Here is a 22,410-nt window from a genome sequence, read left to right on the forward strand (position 1 = left end):
CATGGCTTATCGTGGCGAACTCATGCAAGATAAGAGATGAGTGAGATGAGATGAGATGAGACATTATCTACGATCTACCAAATGATTCCATCCATGATATCACAAGAATCTAGAACAATGCATGCATATCCCCCCTCTTTGGATACTCCTCACCTGCAAAGCCAAGGACCTTTTTGAGCCTCGTCTTCCCGACAATTGCCGCCTCTAAACATCGGCACATGTCAATGATTCATCCAATTACTGTTGCTGTAGGGCGCGCTTAAAGATGGGCCGGAGCTCGATGCCGGCGGGTTCTGGGCTCTGCAGAGGGGCTATGGCGCATTAGACTTGCATATTCGGAGGCCGCGGCTGCAGTAAATTGGTGTCATAGTTGGACCCTTTTTGACTCCGCACTCACGGCGCCGTATACCGGGTGCGGAGGCGGAGGGCCGGAGGGGTACCTAACAGTCAGACTAGGAGAAACTCTAAGATTTGTTCTTGTCAACTTCTTCTTTGAGTAATACCCTTTCTAGTCATTGACTCTACCTGCATAGGAGAAAGAAAAAACTTATAATTACCCGTTCCCCTCTCTTGTCACTCCAACTCTCCAACTCAAACCATACCCTCACACCCCCACTACCTTGTCTTTTACTTCATACTATACCTTCACCATGACCAACGACTCCTCCAACACTGGTGCCGCCTCCAACGGCGAGGCCAAGTCCTCCTTCACCGTCAAGGCCGGTCTCGCCCAGATGCTCAAGGGCGGCGTCATCATGGACGTCACAAACGCTGAGCAAGCCCGCATCGCCGAAGAAGCCGGTGCATGCGCCGTCATGGCCCTCGAGCGAGTCCCCGCCGACATCCGCAAAGACGGCGGCGTAGCTCGTATGTCAGACCCCGCCATGATCAAGCAGATCCAAGAAGCCGTCACCATCCCCGTCATGGCAAAGGCCCGCATCGGCCACTTTGTCGAGTGTCAGATCCTCGAAGCTCTTGGTGTTGACTACATCGACGAGTCCGAGGTTCTCACCCCCGCCGATGACGAGAGTCACGTTGAAAAGAGCACTTTCGGTGTTCCCTTTGTCTGCGGCTGCAGAAACCTCGGTGAGGCGCTGCGAAGAATCGCAGAGGGCGCTGCTATGATCCGAACAAAGGGCGAGGCTGGCACCGGCGATGTCGTCGAGGCCGTGCGACACATGAAGACAGTCAACAAGCAAATCGCGCAAGCCAAGGCCGCACTCGCCGAGGGTGGTATAATCCGCATCCGCGAACTCGCCCGCGAGCTCGAAGTCGACGCCGACCTCCTCCGCCAGACCGCGGAGCTAGGCCGTCTGCCCGTCGTCAACTTCGCCGCCGGCGGTGTCGCCACGCCCGCTGACGCCGCGCTCATGATGCAGCTCGGCTGCGACGGTGTGTTTGTCGGCAGCGGTATTTTCAAGTCCGGCGACCCTGCGAAGCGGGCCAAGGCTATCGTGCGTGCGACTACACACTATAAGGATGCCAAGGTGCTGGCCGAGACTAGCACGGGGCTTGGCGAGGCTATGGTGGGAATTAACTGCGATAGCATGAAGCCCGAGGAGAAGCTTGCTGGACGAGGATGGTAGGCCGTGAAAAAGAGGTGTTTTGATTTTGGCGTTGATGGGGATTCAACATGAAAAAAGAAGGTTAAGGAAAATTGAGGGTAGTTGAGAAGATCAACTCGGCTAGATATGCATGGATGGTATAAGCGGGTGTTTTAACACCATAATTGATAACAAGTTTCTCCCATTTGTTTCTGCTGTCATGAGTCCCTTATGTGTTCTGAAAAAAAAAAAAAAAAAGGTGTTCCTTTGGCGAGGTATAACTAACAAGCTATGCGTGTCAATCCCATGCGGGTGTAGGTCTATGCTGTCTAAATCGAACCCCAAGGTGCTTTATTTATAATGCCATCCAATGATGCCAAAATGCCACCATTTCGAAGATCATACTTGAAAATACCCCAAAAAACCCGATATCGCCATCGTATATAGGCACAAAAGAACCATATCACCAATCAAATTGAACGATCAGTTTCGCTTCCTCTTCGTCTTCCTACCCTCTTCTTCATCTTCACTCTCTTCATTCTGAGGTCTCTTCGCACCCTTGCCATTCTGACGGTGAGCGGCATTTCGCTTCTTGTCATTACCAGCCTTATTGTTCTCCTTGCGCTGCGTTTCCCATTAGTACTCACATCATAAAACCATGGTTATATACTTACGACAAGCTCGGCAACCGGGGAGTTGGTGATTCGGGAGAGCCACGATGAGCGTAGAGCCGAGTGAATCAAAACCTTGTTGTCCTAGCCAAGTTAGTTATTGGTTGATAAGTGAAAGGGGGTGGCTTACTCGAAACGCGTTCACGAGGCGTTCCTAACGCTCTCCAAAACTAGCGAACTGCTCCCACTGACACTCGGCATTGCTCCAAAGCGGAACATAGTTCCGATCCTGCTGCGACAACATGGCTGAGTCCTATGACTCTAGTCAGTAGAGCTTACATGTAAATAAAGGACAGTCTTACGAGAATCTTGGAACTGAGAATCTCAATCTCAATGTTGGACAACTGACGATGAACGACATTCTTCCACTGCTCATTCACCGGGGGCATCCTATCAAGAGGAGGTTCGATTTGGTGATCAAGCATATCAGACGGCTCAACAGAAAGCCCAACATTCTTTCGATAGGCCATGACTTCTTCAACCCACTGCGCAGCAAGCTTCGATCCCATCTTCGTTCGCCATCCCCTAGGATTCGACCAGTCAACAATAGCCATGAAGAGTTCCTGCACACGAGCGCGGTACGCTTCGTGCGTTCGGGGGAATGTGGGATCTATGTCTGGCGGAGTGACTTTTACTTCATGATGTGCCAGGGAGAGAAAGATGTTACCTATGTGGCGAGCTTGAACTGGGTTCGTGATGTAGCCCTGGTATTCGTGGGTGAAGTGCTCCAGCTCTGAGAGGAGTGACTGCTGCTCTAAAGTGTGGGCTTTGATGTTGGCTGGGTTGGCTGGGATCTTGTGACGGGTTGGTTCGCCGGGGGCAGGGCCTTTGCGGGGTGGTGCTTGAGAGGGGGGTTTGTGAGGTTGAGAGACTTGGAAGGCTGGGTAAGATACTTGCCCAGGGAGAGGTTGATGAAGTTGATTGTTCACGGAGACGAAGAGTTGCTGCTGGGGGTATTGAGTTTGCCTAATCTGACGTCCGCCAAGGCCAGTGGGTTGTCGTACTGGAAAGGGTTGCATTTGCTGAAGGGCCGTCTGATCATAGAATGGTTGACCCATCGGGACAGGGTAAGACTGAGCCTGATTACTAAGTGGCGGATATGGCTGTGTCTGGAACGACTTTGGTAGGTAGTCCTTAGGATTCGTGGGCGAAGAGAACTGAGTCGCAGGTGTGAGAGCAGTAGAGACAGGACCTTGGACAACATCCTCGCCGATAGTACTACCACTGTTGTCAAGACCACTCAACTGTGCATCAGACCCAGAAGAATTTGGGATCCTGGCATTTGCTGCCTTGCATGCGTCCATAAACTCTTTCTCAAAAGAATTAGATGCCAGCAGACCTTCGTTCTCAATTCCATGTTGGGCCTGATGGTTCTGAAAGTTGGAGTTGCTGGGGTCCATGAGCATAGATACCTTTGTATCTTCGCCAACTTCCTCAGTAGCATTGTCATCCTTGTGGTCATTCAGAAGGTGGTCGAAGCCCGTGCTGGTAATAGAGTCAATCAGATGTTGAGTATCTTCGTAGGACATGTCTGCCATGTTGGGCGATGAAAAGGAGTGGATGAGCTAGGATGAGACGGAAGTACTCAGTGCTGGTTGAAGTGAAGGTTGAGTGGGGCGAAGGTTATGTAGAGAAGAAGAATTCGATGTTGATGGGAATTTAGATTTATAGTCGCATAGAAATGGTTGCCTGGTTGATTGGGACTACAATATAAAAGAGTGTGATAGGTGATAGACGCTTGTTGCAGTGCTAGTTGCAGGATGGCAGTGGAAGCCTCTCCCTAAGGTACCTAGGCTTTATTTCAGCGTACCTACCAATAAACAAAGCACCCAGGTGCTGAAAGAGCCAATGAATTTCAAAAGCAAAGAATACCAGCCTTCTGACTCTTTGCTCACATGGATGGTATCGAGTTTCGTAGGCTTTGTCATGAGATGAATGATTGGACTTTGCTGACAGATGGCAGCCTTGTGCGAATAATGCAGCGTGCAACTCCTGCGCCTTGCAGTAAACATTAAACCTGAAAGTCTTTTAACAACCTTGATTTGGCTTGGACGATAAAGTAAAGACTGCTGCTATGTCTTCCGTTCCTTTGTGTGGCATCGTCAAGGAATTGTCATTGAGGTAGTTGATAGACATAGAAAGTGGGATGCAGCAGTATTGTTCTATTTGAGAGATTATTGTCTTATTGATTGCTACCAGTGGCATGGGCATGGGCGTTCCAAAGCTCAATGCAAGCAGTTCTATTGTTGTCCTTGGATTTCGCGTGAACAAACCAGCAGCACACAGACTCCAGCCTGTTTAGAACACAGGCGATGCCTCATTATGAGAATGGCCAAAAAGAACCAAGTAGATTAAGGACAGGGAAGCACTCCGAAGAATCTAAAGTAGTAAACATTGACGTTTTTGGTGGTATTGAAGCTCCTAAAGCTAATAGCTGGAATAGCTGCAAGAGGGCAAGATTCAGATCAAAAAGGAGAGCAAATGTGACAATAATTAGCCAATTACAATCCTTATTTTATTGACCAAGGAGATAACAGACGTGTTTTCCAGCATAAAGGTACCTTTCAGGGTACGTACGCAAAGAAACGGGAGCCTGCATGGTACCTGCATGGTTGGTAAAAGTGTGATGATACAAACAACCGAACAAAGCATCTGTGCATAAACACACTCTGCCTCTTTTGACTCCCTTTGAGAATGTCCCAGGTGTGGTCTGCACAATTGTAATACGTGCTGTTCTTTAGAGAGCTATAAGGATATCAATCCGTATCTTGGCTGGCAGAGGGGGGTTCATGCCCATGCGCATCGTGTGCGCCTTTTGAACCATGCCACCCGACTTCCCAAAGGACAAGAGAAATTTATTATGGCTTAGACACTATTTCACCTGTGTAGAAATCTGATATCAAACAAAACGGACAGAAACGCTATCGGTCGCAAATCACTAGGCATCCGCTTCAGTCTTTCTGATTCATCGCCTCCAGGCAGAGCACCAAATAAATAGACCAGCCTCACCCTTCACACAGATATTCACCAGATCAAACCCAGACATATGACGAGAAGCAAGCCCAGCAGTCATTCCTTACTGAAGAGCAACACCATAGTCCTGACATCCACTAAAAACCCATCTCCCCTCCCTTCTCAAAAGCGTAAAAGCATTAACACCATCATGTTTAGGCACCCCATTAATCTCAACCACAAACGGCGCCCAGACCAGCGCAATATCTCCGTGTTTTCTAACCTGGATATCATGAAGCCTTTCCTGGATTGTGATACCACTCCTGATCATACCCTGCAGACGAACGATGGACTGCTCCATAGTCATAGGTGCTGGCTCAGCAGGTGGTCTGTACAGCGTTACACCAGCGTTGGGAAGAAACCACTGTTTGAGGACGTCCCAGTCTGGGCGGGAGAAGTCATCTAGAAGAGCGTTGATGGGTTTCATGATTTCTTGGGTCAGGGTTGATTCATCATCTGGGTCGGGTGTTTCCAAAGAGCGCTCTGTTGAAGCTAGACCTGAGATCTTCCAGCGTCCATCGGTGTAAGCTAATCCGAGGATGCCCTTCTTGTGGCTGATGATAGTACCATCATCGGCGCAGATAGACCACCCGGTCCAGGCTGCGGCAAGCTTCTCATGGATGAAGAGTTCTTGAGGTTCATCTATGGCCCATTCGAGGTGACCCTTTTGCTTTGTGTCGCTAAGGAATAGCTCTCCTAGTGTTGTCTGCTCGATAGTGTCTGGGGTGGACTGTATGACGTAAGAGGTCTCGAGGAGGTGGTTGCGGGCATCTTTTGGACTCTTGGGTGAGATGCTGAAGAAGTCTGTTAGAGCAGATAGAACAGCTGCCTTGGTGTCTCGAGAATCGCCCATTCTTCGTATCTTTTGCGAATTGACTTGAGTTTGAGTTATTAGAAAGTTCAAAAGGAAGAAAGTCGAAGGAATGCAAAGGCGACAGGTTGAGAGCTCTAATAAGCACGATGGATGATAACGTGCCATAGGCTATCAATTTACCCTGCTTCCCAGAAACTCATACTATTCTAGAAATAGGCAATTTTTCGATCAATTCTATTCACGCTCAAATCACAATCTATCATGTATAAAATCACAGGGAAGAATAAGCATTAAGCGCCAATTGGCCTCCCAAATGAGCATAAAGCACATTCCCACTCGCAATCTTTCCCGTCTTGATCAAATCCATCATGCCCGCCAAACTCTTACCCTCATACACAGGATCCGTGATGAACGCCTCAGTAGCAGCACCAAACTTCATAGCCTCGATGGTAGTCTCGTCAGGAATACCGTAGATCTTGGCGTTGTAGTTGGGGTCGAGGATCACATCGTCCGCCGTGATGTCGTCCTCGCTGAGACCGATCTTGGCAGCTGTGTTTTTGGCGATGCGCAGGACTTGGTCGAATGTTTGTTGCACTTTGCCAGAGGCGTCGATGCCGATGATTTTGCGCGCGGGAGAACCGTTCTTTTGGGCGAGTTTGAATCCGGCGATCATGCCGGCGAATGTAGAGCCTGTTACGGCGCATACGATGATGGTGTCGAAGAAGATTCCCAATTCCTTCTCTTGGGCTTCAACTTCAAATGCCCACCGCGCGAAACCTAGACCACCAAGGGGATGGTCTGAAGCTCCAGCGGGGATATAGTAGGGCTTGCGACCGTTGCTCTTAAGCTCATCTGTGAGCTTGGCAAGCGTTGTCTTGTGCTCGATACCGAATGTCGAAGGATCAAGTCTCACATCACCGCCCATGAGTCGCGAGAGCTGAATGTTGCCGACCTTTTCATAGCCAGGGTCTTCCCAATCAACCCAGTGTTCTTGGACGGTGGCGGCTTTGAGACCGAGCTTTGTAGCGACGGCGGTTACGGCGCGGGTGTGGTTGGATTGGACGCCGCCGATGGAGACGAGGGTATCACAGCCTTGGGCTTGCGCTTCAGCAGCGAGGTACCTATCTTCGATTAGCTATGCTGTGAATGGGTTGGGGAGAAGTTACGTACTCTAGCTTTCGGACTTTGTTACCACCGTAGGCGAGACCGGAATTGCAGTCCTCGCGCTTCGCATAGACATTGACCTTTCCGCCGAGAGCAGCGGATATTCTGGGGAGGGGCTGGAGAGGCGATGCGCCGAAGAGAAAGTTCTCTCGGGGGATGCTAGCAAAGGGTTCGGGAAGAGTAACAACAGTCATTTTGTCTTGTACAATACAACAGAATTGAATATCAAAGGTTATCTACAACACCAAAGCCAAGGGAATCGTCTCGATAATAAAGTATCTCGACCCTTGAACCCCTCCGTTGCCGGCATCGCGGGGCACGAATGGCATGGTCCACTTTGAGAGCCAAGACATTGACATTGAGGTTAGTGATTGGGTGAGTGTGTTGTAGGGCGCAAGGGACACGAGGGGTAAAAACATGTCATTTGCTTTTTGGCGTGTGTTTTGAAGAGCGAGTCAGTCGAGACAGTGAAGTCGGTGGTAAATGTAGCTTCCGAGTCGGAGTCGGCGGGGAGAGGCATATCGTGGGTTATCCGCTGTGGGGAGATAAGCTGGAGAGGGTGATAGATCGGGAGAGATTCGGGGCACTTGGAAGGATACGGTAGTGGGTATAAACGGAAGATTAGAGATAGTGATTGTTGAAACTACGCATAGAAATGTTGCTTTTGACTTGATGTGAGTGGGTAACCACTTATCCTCGGCCTCACGTACACTAGAGACTGCCCCTATCATAGGGGATCAACTACTATGTTGTAGGGCGTGTATTACATTGCCGTCTAGATCGGCAAATAATTCTGATAAGAATGACATCTCGCATTCTTGGCGAAAGTTGGGATTCTTTATCTAGCAAGTATACCCTTATTGAAGGTACGGGCTTTCTGTGTTTTGTCTGTTGGCCTAGGCTTTTGGACACATCATGGGTGCTCCATGACCGAACCATCATAACAAGAACAGACAGCATCTCCGGACTTCGTGCGAACAGTCTACTTAACTCCGTTCTCTCATCACCTGAACATAAGGCAATCACGCATCATACGCAATTCGGCGCATCTGAGATGGCTGTGATATTGTCGTCTGTGAGCGTGCTGCAAGCATCTGATTGGCCATGACGACGTTGGAAGAATGCCAAGACTTTTTCAATTTCCTAGTTAGGACAGCTTCAGCATGATTCAGTCTAGAATCCGACGAAGAGCAGCAGTTTATATAACGCCATAAAATTAGATTTTGGGTATAAAATGTGTAGAATATCTCTCTCTATAGTAACTATTAGCCAAGAAGATTGTTCATTCTCAACCCTTTCGACTGCTGCGTCCCCAAGATTTCATATTCTTCAGCCAGTCTTTTCAAGATCACCATCATCAAAATGCCGTGTCAAAAGAACCAAAAGCTCTCACCTACCGTCCCTTCAAGAGAAATGTCTCCCCTCCCGGATTTCTGGCTTCCCGTCTTCTGGAAGAACCAATTCCGCACCACCATCGAACTTCCCACTAGAGAGAAATACCCCCAAGTTGAAGGCGGCACAGCCATCATGACCGGCTCAAACACAGGACTTGGTTTCGAAGCTTCAAAGCAACTTCTCTCCCTGGGTCTATCTCATCTCATAATGGGAGTGAGATCTATTGAAAAGGGGAATGCTGCCGCTGAGAAGCTGAGAAAGATCGCGCCGTCTGCTAGGATTGATGTTTGGCAACTTGATATGCAATCTTATGATTCTATCCAAGCCTTTGCCAAGAGATGTGACACTGAGCTTTCTCGCATTGACTTTGTTATTCTAAACGCTGGCCTTTCGCCTTCGAGCTTCGAGCTTGTGCCCGACACAGGTCACGAAGTTGGTATTCAAGTCAACCACATCAGCACCGCTCTTCTCACAATCCTTCTTATCCCCATCCTCAAGACCAAAACCTCGGGCCACAGACCACCTCGTCTTACCACAGTGAATTCTCTCACAGCCCATCTCTGCAAATTCCCAAACAAAGATGAACGTCCACTCCTTGCATCCTTCGACGATCCCAAGATCACGCCTTGGAGTTCCCAAGAACGGTACGGCGTGTCAAAACTTCTCAACCAACTATTCGTCGTGAAGCTTTGCGAGATCGTCAGTCCAGATGATGTGATTATCAACATGGTTGACCCAGGTCTTACAAAGGGTACTAATCTTGGAGGACATCATGAACTTGGTGGTGTTGCTGGAGCGCTTGCAGGGGCGTTCTTTGCGATTTGTGGAAGACCTGTTGATAGAGGTGCTGCGAGCTATACTAATGCTGTTTATGGACATGGAAAGGAGTCTCATGGGTGCTTTTTGATGAGTTGTGAGATTGCACCGTGAGTTGATTCTTAATGAATGTTGTTGGAGATTGCTAACTTGAATTGTAGGCTGGCGGGTTGGTTTTATACACATGGTGATGTCTTGGTTGATCAGGTTTGGAACGAGACACTTGAGGAGTTGGATTTTGCTGGCGCCAAGGACATCGTATCTAATATTTGAACCTAATTGCAGAGAAGTGGTATTTGACTTGAGGCAAACTGTGTATATCTTGGCCCTCCGCAACCCTCTGCTATAATAATGAGCGGTATTCGGTTTAATGTATGTAGATGAAAGGCTTTCCTTTCGATTATGGACACAACAATATCACGGTTATGCCCATGTTAATAATGTGGCTTATTAGAGTGTCCAGAACTGTAGTTCTGTCATAAGCGTTCGGAGTTAATAAGCCCGAAATCCGGGATGACATCTACAGTAAGGTGAGCTGACATACTCAACTCAAGCTTGCACCAGCAACTCTTTCACTCTGAGGTATTGTAAAATCGACGCCATCAGCTTATGTTTTGCATGTTTACATAAATCATGCTAAAATCAAGGCAGCAGACATCACACAGTAAGATCTCTCCGCACCAGACAGCAGCATTTGCTAAATCTTGTGCAGATCAAAGTTTTACGTTCATTGCCCAGACGCCTTCAACTAAATCTGATAAGAAAAACCAAAGAATTGTGAGAAGTCATGCACGCTCTAACTCGGCTCGAAAAAATAAGCGCCAAGTCAAGTCATGGATATTAAACCAAAAAGAGTGCATGGTGTTGCAGGTTCCTGACGGAACTATTCCAGGTCGCGTTGGGACAAACTTCTCTTTACTTGATTTTCCTGAGCCCTTACAGGCATACATGGAAAATGACATCTTTCGATGTTCGTCCCTCTGTCATGTAGTATTTGTCTGAGCTAATATCAAGTAGCGTTTCATGGGATGAGAGGATCATTATATCCCTCTGAGATATGTCTCCAAGTAGATGAGATGAAATCATCTTGGACTACAAACCTCCTGGTCGACCAAGTATACTTTCACTCTATCATGTTCTCGGTAGAAGTGTATTTCGACATGCTTCTCGGACGAGACTACGGTAGCCTTGCACACTTTCACTTTTTGAAAACGCTCAGGCTTCTTCAAGCAAGAATAAACAATCCCAAAGACCCAACGTCTATCTCAGACGCGACTATCATGGTAGTTGTTATCCTGGGCCTAGCAGCTGAGATGATAGGTGACCGGACAGCAGCTGAGAACCATGCTACTGGTATGGCAAAGATAGTGGATTTGAGGGGTGGGCTTGAGATGTTGAGATTTGATAATCCCAGATTACCGGCCAAAGTTTGCAGGTGAGTGCTTATCTCTACTGCTTTGGACAATATCTGACATGTGGTAGAGTTGATATTGGCCTAGCCCTTCGCTTCGGCTGCAAGCCAGTCTTTTTCGACAAAGACATGTCCTGGAACCCATACCTTTCCAGTCAAGATTTCGTTCGCGGTAAAAGGAAGCATCCGGATACGAACCACGACATGGAAGCCTTTTTGAAAACTCTTGATCCTAGATTATCAAACGTATGGAGAGATCTCGAAGAGTTCGCAAAGCTCAGCAACATCGCCAGCCAAACTGGTCGGAAACTTCAACCCAATATCTTTAGCGAAGCCATGGTATCTATTCTGTACCGACTACTCGCTCTGTCTCCCGAATCAGCTTCAGAGAATGCTTTCCGACTTGGAATGATGACGTTCGCTGCATCTATCTTCTTTCGATGGAGGGATATGAAGCAAAGGCAAGCATATCTGGATGATTCCTTCACGGATGCCTTAATAGAGTTGAAGAAGGCCGCGACTCGGCCGCCTTCTACTGTTCTTTTGTGGCTTTTGATGATTTGGAGAACAAATTCTGTTCAAGGTGGCGGTGATCAAGCCATTGAGGGGTGGATTTTGGAGGTTATGGATGGTTTGGCGATATGTTCATGGTCTGAACTTCATAACGTCTTGAAATCTGTTCTTTGGGTTGATTGTTTGTTCGATGCATCAAGCAAACGAATCCTTGAGCCTACACTGGAGAAGGCTGCTAGAAAAGGGGCGGGGGTTGATTCATGAAGTACTGCTCAGTAAAATCTTGTCGCCTCTTGGGAATTCCATATTGGCTTTGTCTTCTATATAAGTCCTTTGATTTGAAGCCACCCTGGTTTTTCAGCTTCATATGTTCCTGAACAAGCTGCCTCAACACATCTTGCAAGGCTTCCAAAGTACATCCCTCTCCCCGTGAGCCCAGGTCCATAATGAGCATACTTTCCAGAGTTGGTCATGATTGTCTTTGCCGCCGTTGGGATGACAGGCTCGGTTACCATACACCAGCAAATATCTGTCAATATCTGCACCCCGAAATCCTCTAGTTGGGATATAAGACCTGCTTGTTCAGCGAGTTTGTACACTGATCGACCGCATGTAACTATTACTGATACGCTAGTGATCTTTTGTCGCCCTTCGCAAAGATTGGAGAGTTTTCGTATCTCGGAAAGTGAGAAGTGCGGGTTTCCCAGTGAGATAAGATCAATAGGTTGGGTTCTTGGTGCGCTGTTGAGTTTGTCCCAGCAAGTACTTAGGTCTCTTGTCTTGACCTCAACATAGGTAAAGTCAGGAGCTACAACAGCCTCAAGAGTGGTCGCTTCTGGCGTCACACCGACGATATGAAACATTGGAGCGCTCGATATCGTAGCAAAAGCCGCACCGAAGGCCTTCAAGTCGTCCGTCGAAAGGCCCAATTTTTCGAGGCCCGCTATCACCGGAATGCGACTCGTCGATAACGTTCCAACATAATATCCCAGTAATGGTGGAAATGAATCATCAAGACCTGTCGTGTCCTCCAGCCCCATGACCTTCACACAAACTGAAGCCAGTCGATTGACACCTAGGTGAGGACCCCCTTTAGGGGCCCTTCCTGTCAAAGCAATTGAGATGTCTAGAAAGTCCGGATACTTCATAGTTCTCGCCCCCAAAACACTATTCGCATAAACAACAGCATTTGACTCAGCCCAAGCAATCTGCTCGCCAAGCTTAGGCGCACTCTTAAGCTGATATGGCGCGCACGTAAACGTTGGTCTAGCTCCCATGTCTGTATAGGCCTTGCCAAGCGCATCAGCAGCTTCTCCGAAAGTAGTATCGACACCGAGTGCTCGCCAGCGCTTTTGGTCAACTGACAAAGAGTTGAGTGTTGTGGGAATTCGGACTTTACCGCCCCAGTCGCGGAGTCGCTGTGCTAGGGCGAGTGTTGCGGGACCAGTGTAGACGCACCCGTCGACGTGGACCTGCGTTACATCCATGAGACGTGTTGCACCAAGGAGATGAGCCATGCGGAGGACGATTCTGATAGCGACGCGGGATGCTTCGCCGTAGTCTCCCCTCAGAAGTTCCTGGTCCAGTGTTGAGAGTTTGATACCTTCTAGAGCCGGTGTCGTCTCCAGAATAAGACCGCTTTCTGTGTCTATCACCGAACCTTTTCGGTGTTTCGATGGCGGGTGAGTAGAAACGTAACCGTCGTCCACATATATCGTCTGCCCGTTCATTCGAATGAGATGTCGAAAGTCTTCCTTGTCCAGAACCACGACAGGAATGGACTGGCTGAAGACTTCCTCTGCAATCATAACCCCCAAAGTGAGGATGTCTTCTCTTCGCTCGAATATGATTGCCTCAGGAGCTTTGCCGTTGAGCAACAGCTCGAGCATAACACCACTGCCAGTACATGATCCTCGACCTCCTGGAATAGCGAGGATAGTATTTTGGAGATGCTGTCCACTCAAGGGATGATGTCGGTCAATGATCTCACTCGTCTGTGGCTCAACGCCTCCCCAGAAGCTTAGCTCAAGGTCACTCGCGAGGAGTCTGGCTGAGGCTCGACCTTGAACATAGGCTGTTCCAGTCCATGCATCATCTTCAAGAGACCCCATGGTATGTTCCTGGCTGTATTTGCTTCACTTTGTTGAAGAATTATCTGATAATCCGAATTAGCTACACCACGGCTTACAGGCTGATGAGCAAGGCACGGGTTCTCCTCTCAACTTGTCTAGAGCCCCCCAAGAACTTTCAAGGGGTAATAATAAAACTTACAGAATAGTAAACATGCCTTAGAAAAAGGTAAGATTCTTTGTTTATATCGAAGAAAGGGAATTTTGGCCGGGATCTTCGGAATATGACCAAGCACCAGAAATTGGAACTTTGATCTTCAAGCTTTGGGTCAAGCTTCCAAAGCAAAATAGCAACAGAGTCCGCTTCAATGCTCCATCAATTCTTAAAGAACAAGGATCAATAGAATAGATCCCTAAACAGGAAAGACAGTATATCCTTGTTGTCAGTTCTCGAATTGTGAAAAAAGAACAACTTATCAACCCCGCATTACGCTTATCTCCAACATCGTGGAACTAGTCGGCTCTGATCGGAAGGACAAGCCGACATGACGGTCCGTGGCCCGATATTTCTTGCGTAACAGGTTGTGCAATATTGTAAAGCCAGAGCTTGTAGAGTCAAGCATTTCACTGCTCATGTCATAACACTCGAGCCAAGCAAGGTACGCGAAGGAATCGGTAAAAGAGGAAAGTCATAATTTTGACTCAAAGCCGTTCAAATAGAGACCAAGAGTAGTTAATAAGAAGGATGGGATAACCAAGCTATAGGAATACTAATGTGCCATCAAACATATTTGGTATGAAAAGTCGTTATGTAAGTTCGAAGGGGATATGGCCAGCCTAAGGTGTAGGTTAGGTCCATTGTCGCGGCCTGATCTTGCAACTTGCTTGTGTAAGAGAACCAGCAACACTTATAGGCTGGGTAGAGCTAGGAGATGCGAGAGTATTGTCTTGTATGTAGAACGAACCGGAATAGAAAGCTATTCGAAGGAGCAATACAGTGTTCCTGTGACAGTTTATCCAATGTCCGGGGCGACCTGGGAGTTCGCCAGTCTATAAGCCGCTTTATAGTCACCTTCCAATTACGATATTCCCTGTCTAGAAGCTACTGTATCATGCCACTGTCCTCTCCAAAAGAACATCCTATCTGTGTTCTTATCTGACCAGACCATCCAGGTACCCCAGACAACCCCGACATCGGCCACTTGCGTCATTCCGCACTTCTCCACCAATATCCGAGCTCAATTGAACCAAGCTCCCTTCTATTCCCCAACCTCCACTCCAAAACTTTAAGCTACACAAACCCGTTTTGTTTCCCCACGATGCGTGTCGCAACAGTCGCCAGTTTTCTGGCCTCGGCCTCTTTGGCCACTGCATTCGATTGGCAGCAGGTTCTTGGAGATTGGGACCAACAGCCTTCCTCCGACGCCATTGCCAGCAACGACGATGCGCCCTCGTACCGATCCGAGCTACTGAGCCTGCACAAGTCTCTTATTGAGACCTCCTCGGTTTCTGGGACTGAACATGATGTTGGTGTTTGGCTTGAGGGATATCTTGAGAAGAAGGGATATACTACTTCGCGTCAGGAAGTTGAGCCTTTTGAGAATACGCCGGAAGGAAAGCCGAGGTTCAATGTGCTGGCTTGGCGACAAGACGGAAAGAAGACTTTCGATCCCAAGATCTGCGTGAGCAGCCACATTGATGTTGTGCCGCCGCACATCCCATATGGAATTGATGATGGGGAGGTTACAAAAGAGACCATGATCACCGGCCGAGGCAGCGTGGACGCCAAGGGTAGCGTTGCTGCTCAAATCACTGCAGTTGAGGATCTTATCGAGCACGGAAAGATCGATCCCCATAAGCTTGTCCTTCTGTTCGTTGTAGGCGAGGAGGTCAAGGGCGACGGCATGCGCCGCTTCAGCGAGGCGATTGAGACCAAGGAGCTCCCGTACAGTCTCGACGCTGTTATTTTCGGAGAGCCTACCGAGCTCAAGCTTGCTTGCGGACACAAGGGCATGTTGGGTTGCGACGTTACCACAAAGGGCTTCCCCGGTCACAGTGGTTACCCATGGCTCGGCAAGTCAGCCAACGAGCTGATGATTCGAGCATTCGCTAAAGTCCTCGACACCGACCTTGGTAGCAGTGAGCTGTTTGGTAACACCACTGTCAACATTGGTCGATTCCATGGCGGTGTGGCCTCTAACGTCATTCCTGAGGAGGCCAAGGTCGGACTGGCTGTCCGAGTCGCGAGCGGAAAGCAGGCTGATGGACATGTTGTTGTCCATGACAAAATCCAGGCCATCTTTGACGAGGTTGACAAGGATGCTTTCATTTTCGACTGCACCCACGGGTACGGACCTGTGGAGGCAAACTGCGATGTGGATGGTACGTACACCGAAATCTTGTGAGAGCGTCGCTAACAGGTTCAGGCTTCGAGAAAATCACCGTCAACTACGGAACCGACATTCCCAACCTCAAGGGTGACCACACGAGGTATCTGTATGGCCCAGGAAACATTCTTGTTGCACATGGCGCGAGGGAGAACTTGACCGTTGCTGATCTTGAAACTGCCGTTGAAGGATACCAAAAGCTGATTCTTCATGCGTTGAAGCAATAAATAGAAACCCAAGTTTCCGCTGCTCTAGTCTAATGTTGGATATGATAGCCCGCTCAAATGAAATGACATTGTAAAGTTGGTTTATGCACCAGTAATCTTGGCCCAGCGCTCAGGCAGGATCTTGCTGAAGTCAAAGTTACCATCAGGTCCCTTCTCAATGGCGCCCTTCTCTGTGACCACGGCGTCGATGAGCTCGGCGGGAGTGACATCGAAGGCAGGGTTCCACACGTTGATCCGCTGGTCAGCGGTAGCAACACGGACCTTGCTGCTCTCATCGACGGTACCATCGGGCTTGATCACAGCTCCTGTGACCTGTGTAAGCTCCTCCTTCTTTCTCTCCTCAATCTTGATACCATCGCCAGTCTCGGTCTCAAGGTCGATGCTGGTTGTAGGAGCAGCGACGATGAACTTGATACCGTGGTGCTTGGCCAGAACAGCGAGTTGGTAAGTACCAATCTTGTTAGCTGTGTCACCGTTGCGAACGACACGGTCAGCACCGACAATGACAGCGGCAATGTTCTTTTCTTGCTTGCGGTTGCGGAAGAGTGAAGCAGCCATGGAGTCGGTAATGAGAGTGCTGGGAATGTTCTCGAAGACAAGCTCAAAAGCAGTGAGTCTGCTTCCTTGGTTGTAAGGTCGAGTCTCTGTGCAGAAGGCGTGTTGGAGAAGATCCTTGGACTGAAGAGTTCGGATTATTCCCAACGCAGTGCCATGGCCAGATGTAGCAAGGGATCCAGTGTTGCAGTGTGTGAGAACCGAGATCTTCTTGTCAGGAGAAGCACCAGCTTGGGCTCGTAGCCACTCAGCTCCATGATCACCGATGGAGAGGTTGGTCTGGAGATCCTTCTCAAAGATCTTCTCAGCCTCTTCGATGAAAGCTGTGATAACCTGTTCCTTGGTGGCAGTGCTTCCAACCGCCCTTATTGTGGACTTGAGTTGGTTAATAGCATTGGTCAAGTCGACAGCTGTAGGTCGGCTTTCTTTGAGATAGTCGAGAGCTTCCTCGATTTGAGAAATGGTATCTTCAGCGTTTGAAGCTGTGATGCTTCCATTGTGGATCTCAACAGCCAGTCCGAGGGCTGCTACGATGGCAATAGCAGGGGCACCTCGCACTCGCATAGTTGCGATGCTATCGAAGGCCTCTGTTCTGTTGGAGACATCATCGTAGTGAAATTCGTGAGGAAGACGGAGTTGGTCGAGGACCTGGAGTTGGCCCCGAGTGTACTTGACAGCCTTAAGAGAAGACATGATTAGGCTCAAGCTTTGGAGTAAAACGGCTTGGAATGAGAGAAAACGAAGAAGTTTAACACGCTTATTAGTCGCAATTCCTTGACAAAATGTTGCCCCTCCAAGATTCTGCCGCCACCCCGCCGTCAAAGTGAAAATAGCGTCATAGCACTCAACCAATCGTAAAACGCACGTGCTCTCACCGCCTGGGACCGGACAAATGCCGCTTCCGGCGCATGAAGATGAGCTAAGGGAGGTACCTCTACGTCAACAGGGGTCTCCAATCATTATCCACTGGAGCTCGTTCGGGACAGCTTTAGCGGTTCAACACCATCTCGATTGAGATACCTTTACTGTTACTTGGACAAACAGCAATGACAAGTGCGCATTCGAGCTGTTTGCCATGGAACAGCCATTCTCGACGTCAAAAGTGACTGGTAAGTCCTGAGCTTCTATGCCGTTTATTCCCCTGTAAACCTTATGCCTCCCTTGAGATGTCCGCTAACACGACACCTTGTCGCAAGTCGAGTACTTCGATCCTCACGATGTTTATAAACTCCTCGCCCCTGGGTTGATTCCTCGCTTACCGTTGCGAAACTTGAACTGGCAATCGCATGCTGGACCTCTACGATCTATTGATACACTTCACGTTGAGCTTCTTCAGGGGGATGACCCTGGATCAGCTTCTTCTCCTCATACCCTTCGACGATCAGGGAGCACGCTCGATGATGGCTTTCAACAACAGAACTTTGGTGGTCAGGCGTCTTCTGCTGATCAGATAGACACGCAGTCTTTGCCTTCGAGGGCAATAGGGAGTCAAAGACGGCATCAAATTCCTGGTCTGCGGCGGACACCGTATCTTAAGGTGCTACTGGTGAGATGCGACGACAATGAAACATACAAAACCTCCGTTCGAGCAGAAATTCGAGAATGGATTAAGACTCAGATACCTTCATCAAGCAATCCGAAACGAAATAGCAAACAAGAGAAGCACGATGCGTTCGATTACTTGATTCTACACGTGGTGCTCCCCAATACGGTAGCGTCGACACAACCGAGGACCAGCTCTCGCTCGCAGGATACTTCAGAGAAGTCGACTCCGCGATGGCGCACCGGCTCAACACCTCTTCTGGAGAAGCTCCGTACCGACTTTTCTGGCCTTGGAAAGACGGCACCAGATCGAGTTGCACAGATCAGAATTGGAATCAACGATCTTCCGTACGATCAGCTACCGAGAGTCGTCCCCGCGGTGCCAACAGGGTATTCGGAAGATGAGCATGATGCTGAAAATGCTTGGGCGGAGCTCATTGCCAAGTTCAAGAGTCTTATTCTCACCTCATTCGACTTGCGCGTGACACAGTACGAAGAAGATATCAAGGAAAAAGACGGTCAACGAAGTTTACCGGGATGGAACTTTTGCACTTTCTTTATCCTCAAAGAAGGCTTGGCAAGAGGTTTCGAGAGTGTTGGTCTAGTAGAGGACGCCTTGGTGGGATACGATGAGCTCAGTGTTGGGCTTGACTCTGTTGTCAATGAGCAAGCTGACGAAGGTTCGCCAACGAGACATGGAGGTGCAATGCTCAGCTACACCGAAGATCTCAAGGAGATTGTTAAGACCGCTCTTGCCAAAGCACCCGGTGGAAACACAGAAGACGAAGAGGCCGTGGATCTTCAGTCGAATGAGACTATCAAGGAGCAGTTTGATGAGATACCCATCAGTGCTACCAAGAAGGCTTATAGAGACAAAATTCTAGCCAACGATGTCTCAGTATTTGACTTCCGGTGTTATATATTTGCGCGACAAATGGCATTGCTCTTGCGGCTTGGAAACGCCTGGTCATCACGAGATGATCTGCTCGACAAGCTTAAGGAGCAACAGGATTCAGTCTTGCACGGAGTCGCGCCTCTGGCGCCCCCTCCTAAACATACTGAAGAAACAGAAAACCTGGCAAGTCTTGGTGAGATATGTCGAAGGACTTTACAGTTCATCCCGGCAGTTTCACAGATTATGCGACGAGACATTTTGACTGCTGTGGCATCTGACAAGTCTGATGAGGACGACTCTCCTATCGATCCTGACCTATCAGAAGTCATCGACAATGTGGTTGCATCATTCGCCTTCTCAGTTGCCCAGCAAATCCTTGCGCAGACAGCATCAAAATCTCTTCCTATTCCTCCCTCAACTCTTGCTCCACCTCAAAGTCAGGAGCAAAAGTCCTCCATCCCCGAGCCTAAGACTATGATGCATCCTGCCCGAACTACATCTCTTCATGTGTCAACAGGCCCAGCACCTGGGACTCGTCCTCCACTAAGCCCAGGGGTATTCCCAGGCCCGGGCATGCCAAAGATCAACAATGATCAGGAGTCACAATTTCTCAAGGCAGGTCTTGAAGACCTCGCCGCTAGACGCGCCGAGCTTTATATGCTGTCACGAAGCATTCTTGATGGTTTGGGTAAGAAGCGTGGCTGGAGTGATGGCTGGAAAGAAGCACCTATCATTGCAGAAGCTGAGGCAGACTTCGAAGAAATTAGTCTTGATGATCAACCTGCTGCAAGTGGAATTTCAGAGGAAATCCCCCCATTGGACGCTGGTGTAAACAACAATCTCCTCCAGACTGCCATTGATAACCCAGAGAATTTTTACCGTCTGTATGAGATTCTCACAGACAAGGCGCTTCGACACTATACTGTTGCAAACCATGATCACGCAGTGCAAGCAAGCATGGCAGATCTCGCTGTGCTCAACTTTTATCTCAAGGAGTATAGTACTGCTGCTTCCTACTTTTATCGAGCAACACCATTCTTCGGCGAGAGCGGTTGGACCTCGCTCGAGTTGTCTATGCTTGTCATGTATCTCCACTGTCTTCGTGAAATGAAGTCAAAGGATGACTACGTACGTGTTGCTCTCAAGCTATTGACCAAGTCTTGTGCAGCTGAAAAGGAGCGGCTAGAACAACGCTCAAAACGAGTGTCAAGGCTCGGCAAGCCTGAGCCTGCGGATGCAATGTCTATGAAGGGAGTCGTTGGTAACTTGTTTGACCTGGCTTCGTCATTGTCTTCACAAGTCAAGGTGCACCTGTCGAACTTCTTCACAAACATCGAGCTTGCAGGTGCTCCTGAATATTTTGACAAGGAAGACAAATGCTCTTTGACCATCAATCTATGGTGTTTGTTGCCGGACGAAATTAAGTTGGATGGAATAGACGTGCGAGCCACAGCTTCTGAGCCGGGGCCTACTAAGGAGCTGCTTTTCTCAAGAAAGGGAGCCATTGTTCTACAACCTGGCCAGAATAGCATCACAGTAGAATGCACAGTAAGTTTCTCAACTCGTTATGAAAGACGATGCTAATGACTGCAGTCTGTTATCCCCGGAAAATACAAGATAGATCATCTTGGACTCTTCTCGAGCAACCTCTTCCTTCACTTTGAACGCGACATCAACCAACCACCTCCACAAACTACTGATATCTTCAAGCATCCCGAAGTCGTCATCTTTCACCGAGATGGTGCTCTTGATGTGCAACTTGTAGCTACAAGGCACACTTCCCTAGACAAGAATAACACATTGGACTTCACTCTCAACCCAGGCTGGAACTCAATCAAGAGTTGCGAGATCCGTCTCAGGCCCACTACTGGTGGCTTGCGGATGTTAACTCTTGAAGCTCAAGTTATCGATTCAGATGTTAAGTTTGCAAAGAAGCCCGAGGCGGGTGGTATCATCTACTTCAACGAGATTGCCGCTGAGTCAAGCATCACTCTACGATTCCCTTACTCGGTTGAGCATGATATCGCTGATGTGTCTGCTAAGGTCGACGTCGCGTACACGCTTGAGTCGGGTCAACAGTACACGTTTGCAAAGTCGATAATCATCCCCATCTCTCTGGCTTTAGGTGTCAATGTGCAAGATGTCTTCAAGCATAATGCACTTTACTCTCGGTTCAATGTGTCTACAGCGAGCCACAGCCCTCTACGCTTGTACAAGAGTGAACTGATGCCCTCGGATTTGTTCGAATCTGAGTTTGGCGTTCCTCCTGCTGATACAACAATGGTGTTTTCAAAACAACCCGCGACGCTACTTTATCGTATCAAGAGGAAGACTAACGTTAGATCGAGTAAACGGGCGGCGAGAACTATGTACTTGAAACTCTACTACAACATTCTCCAAACGGAGATCGAGGAGGCACTTGTTAAGTCCATCTTTGATGCTCTTGACGATCCTTCTTTAGCATCGTTCTCGAAACTCATCACATCGCTGGTTGTGAGAGAAGCAAAGTCCCTGCAACCCATTGATCTCGAGCGCGCTGCACTTCTTGGTGCAGTGCCTACGGCCTTTCTGGCTGACGTTCCTTGGGACAAGTACTTTGCTGGCATTGGACGGGTACCTGGAACGCAGGTGGATGCAACCGAGAAGATCTCAACTGCTATAAGGAAATGGCAAGCCTCCAATCCCCAGGTTCAAATCTCAGCGGCGCAGCCTGATAACCCCTGCACACTTCTCATCCCGGTCGAGATACCTTCGCTGCCGATTCTACATACAGCAGATATTGAGCTGCAAACTCCGGTAACGGAACTGATGGATCAGAAACCTGGTGCTGTCCCAACTGTGGCGGTTAATCAGATGCTTCCAGCTACACTGCATCTTAGGTGGACGCAGATATGGGACACTGAGATGCAACACAAGAAGGATGTGGAGTACAGTTATGAAGTCGCTGCCGCAGGAGATACATGGCTTCTCGGTGGCCGTCGAAAAGGTCACCTTGTCATTCCAGGTTCAAAGAAGGACCCTCTGTCCTCAACATCCGACACGGAAGCTGAAATTCCACTCATAATGATTCCCCTTCGAGAAGGTTGGCTACCATATCCTGGTATTGAGATTCGGGAGGTCAAGGATGGAGTCGAGAATCAGGCTCAGACTTGTGAAGTTGACTTTAGAAACTTGGGAGAGTCGATACGAGCTGTGGGTGAGAGGAAGGGTGTGACGGTTAGCTTAGATGCAAGCGGACCTGGAGGAGGGCCGTTGGTGTTGGAGAGTGAAGAGCCAAAGAGGGAAAGGGGAAGGATAGTTGCTTAGACATAGGTGTATAATAACGAGTGCCATTTCGAATTGGAATCGTATCAGCGTTGTCTTAACTTTTCCTCCAGTTACACCCAGCATGTGAG

General features: G+C 48.7%; 9 protein-coding genes across 9 annotated transcripts; 5 read left to right on the forward strand and 4 right to left on the reverse strand.

Moving 5' to 3' along the window:
• Window positions 1-336: 336 nt before the first annotated feature.
• Window positions 337-1,749, forward strand: FOBCDRAFT_219856 (SOR/SNZ family-domain-containing protein). The gene has a single exon (XM_031180032.3). It carries the CDS (start codon window positions 651-653, stop codon window positions 1,584-1,586), a length of 936 nt encoding a protein of 311 aa, XP_031045919.1. The 5' UTR covers window positions 337-650; the 3' UTR covers window positions 1,587-1,749.
• A 278-nt stretch (window positions 1,750-2,027) lies between these two features.
• FOBCDRAFT_317843 (uncharacterized protein) lies at window positions 2,028-3,753 on the reverse strand (the record flags this gene model as incomplete). The annotated part of the gene is made up of 4 exons (XM_054704115.1): window positions 2,028-2,168; window positions 2,219-2,299; window positions 2,433-2,468; window positions 2,518-3,753. The coding sequence occupies 4 exons, from the start codon at window positions 3,751-3,753 to the stop codon at window positions 2,028-2,030; spliced, it is 1,494 nt and encodes a 497-aa protein (XP_054560090.1).
• Window positions 3,754-5,049: 1,296 nt separating this feature from the next.
• FOBCDRAFT_259225 (tryptophan synthase beta subunit-like PLP-dependent enzyme) lies at window positions 5,050-7,439 on the reverse strand. The gene is made up of 3 exons (XM_031180029.3): window positions 7,212-7,439; window positions 6,429-7,162; window positions 5,050-6,103 (listed from the first exon to the last, which is right to left on the reverse strand). Exons 1-3 carry the CDS (start codon window positions 7,397-7,399, stop codon window positions 5,292-5,294), a joined length of 1,734 nt encoding a protein of 577 aa, XP_031045916.2. The 5' UTR covers window positions 7,400-7,439; the 3' UTR covers window positions 5,050-5,291.
• A 1,128-nt stretch (window positions 7,440-8,567) lies between these two features.
• Window positions 8,568-9,689, forward strand: FOBCDRAFT_238642 (uncharacterized protein; the record flags this gene model as incomplete). Its single annotated transcript, XM_059610227.1, has 2 exons — window positions 8,568-9,526; window positions 9,578-9,689. The coding sequence occupies 2 exons, from the start codon at window positions 8,568-8,570 to the stop codon at window positions 9,687-9,689; spliced, it is 1,071 nt and encodes a 356-aa protein (XP_059467054.1).
• An 860-nt stretch (window positions 9,690-10,549) lies between these two features.
• On the forward strand, window positions 10,550-11,604 carry FOBCDRAFT_272122 (uncharacterized protein; the record flags this gene model as incomplete). The annotated part of the gene is made up of 2 exons (XM_054704116.2): window positions 10,550-10,851; window positions 10,899-11,604. The coding sequence occupies 2 exons, from the start codon at window positions 10,550-10,552 to the stop codon at window positions 11,602-11,604; spliced, it is 1,008 nt and encodes a 335-aa protein (XP_054560091.2).
• A 56-nt stretch (window positions 11,605-11,660) lies between these two features.
• Window positions 11,661-13,816, reverse strand: FOBCDRAFT_259227 (uncharacterized protein; the record flags this gene model as incomplete). The annotated part of the gene is made up of 2 exons (XM_031180026.3): window positions 13,612-13,816; window positions 11,661-13,495 (listed from the first exon to the last, which is right to left on the reverse strand). Exon 2 carries the CDS (start codon window positions 13,449-13,451, stop codon window positions 11,661-11,663), a length of 1,791 nt encoding a protein of 596 aa, XP_031045913.2. The 5' UTR covers window positions 13,452-13,495; window positions 13,612-13,816.
• Window positions 13,817-14,728: 912 nt separating this feature from the next.
• On the forward strand, window positions 14,729-16,023 carry FOBCDRAFT_132172 (uncharacterized protein; the record flags this gene model as incomplete). The annotated part of the gene is made up of 2 exons (XM_059607891.1): window positions 14,729-15,791; window positions 15,830-16,023. The coding sequence occupies 2 exons, from the start codon at window positions 14,729-14,731 to the stop codon at window positions 16,021-16,023; spliced, it is 1,257 nt and encodes a 418-aa protein (XP_059464621.1).
• Window positions 15,960-17,346, reverse strand: FOBCDRAFT_26970 (uncharacterized protein). The gene has a single exon (XM_031180025.3). It carries the CDS (start codon window positions 17,269-17,271, stop codon window positions 16,105-16,107), a length of 1,167 nt encoding a protein of 388 aa, XP_031045912.2. The 5' UTR covers window positions 17,272-17,346; the 3' UTR covers window positions 15,960-16,104.
• A 159-nt stretch (window positions 17,347-17,505) lies between these two features.
• On the forward strand, window positions 17,506-22,410 carry FOBCDRAFT_249367 (uncharacterized protein). Its single transcript, XM_031180023.3, has 3 exons — window positions 17,506-17,687; window positions 17,775-20,563; window positions 20,609-22,410. The coding sequence occupies exons 1-3, from the start codon at window positions 17,654-17,656 to the stop codon at window positions 22,319-22,321; spliced, it is 4,536 nt and encodes a 1,511-aa protein (XP_031045910.2). The 5' UTR covers window positions 17,506-17,653; the 3' UTR covers window positions 22,322-22,410.

The sequence above is a fragment of the Fusarium oxysporum genome, chromosome IV, assembly GCF_013085055.1.
Source record: "Fusarium oxysporum Fo47 chromosome IV, complete sequence".
Taxonomy (NCBI): Eukaryota; Fungi; Ascomycota; class Sordariomycetes; order Hypocreales; family Nectriaceae; genus Fusarium; species Fusarium oxysporum.

Excerpts from the sequence above, each read along its gene's own strand:
- FOBCDRAFT_219856 (XM_031180032.3), top strand. The coding sequence starts at position 651 with ATGACCAACGACTCCTCCAACACTGGTGCCGCCTCCAACGGCGAGGCC.
- FOBCDRAFT_259225 (XM_031180029.3), bottom strand. The coding sequence starts at position 7,399 with ATGACTGTTGTTACTCTTCCCGAACCCTTTGCTAGCATCCCCCGAGAG. Across the intron at positions 7,163-7,211 it reads AACAAAGTCCGAAAGCTAGA|GTACCTCGCTGCTGAAGCGC; the intron begins GTACGTAACTTC and ends AATCGAAGATAG. Across the intron at positions 6,104-6,428 it reads CACGGATCCTGTGTATGAGG|TCAATTCGCAAAAGATACGA; the intron begins GTAAGAGTTTGG and ends CTCAAACTCAAG.
- FOBCDRAFT_26970 (XM_031180025.3), bottom strand. The coding sequence starts at position 17,271 with ATGTCTTCTCTTAAGGCTGTCAAGTACACTCGGGGCCAACTCCAGGTC.
- FOBCDRAFT_249367 (XM_031180023.3), top strand. The coding sequence starts at position 17,654 with ATGGAACAGCCATTCTCGACGTCAAAAGTGACTG. Across the intron at positions 17,688-17,774 it reads CTCGACGTCAAAAGTGACTG|TCGAGTACTTCGATCCTCAC; the intron begins GTAAGTCCTGAG and ends CCTTGTCGCAAG. Across the intron at positions 20,564-20,608 it reads GCATCACAGTAGAATGCACA|TCTGTTATCCCCGGAAAATA; the intron begins GTAAGTTTCTCA and ends TAATGACTGCAG.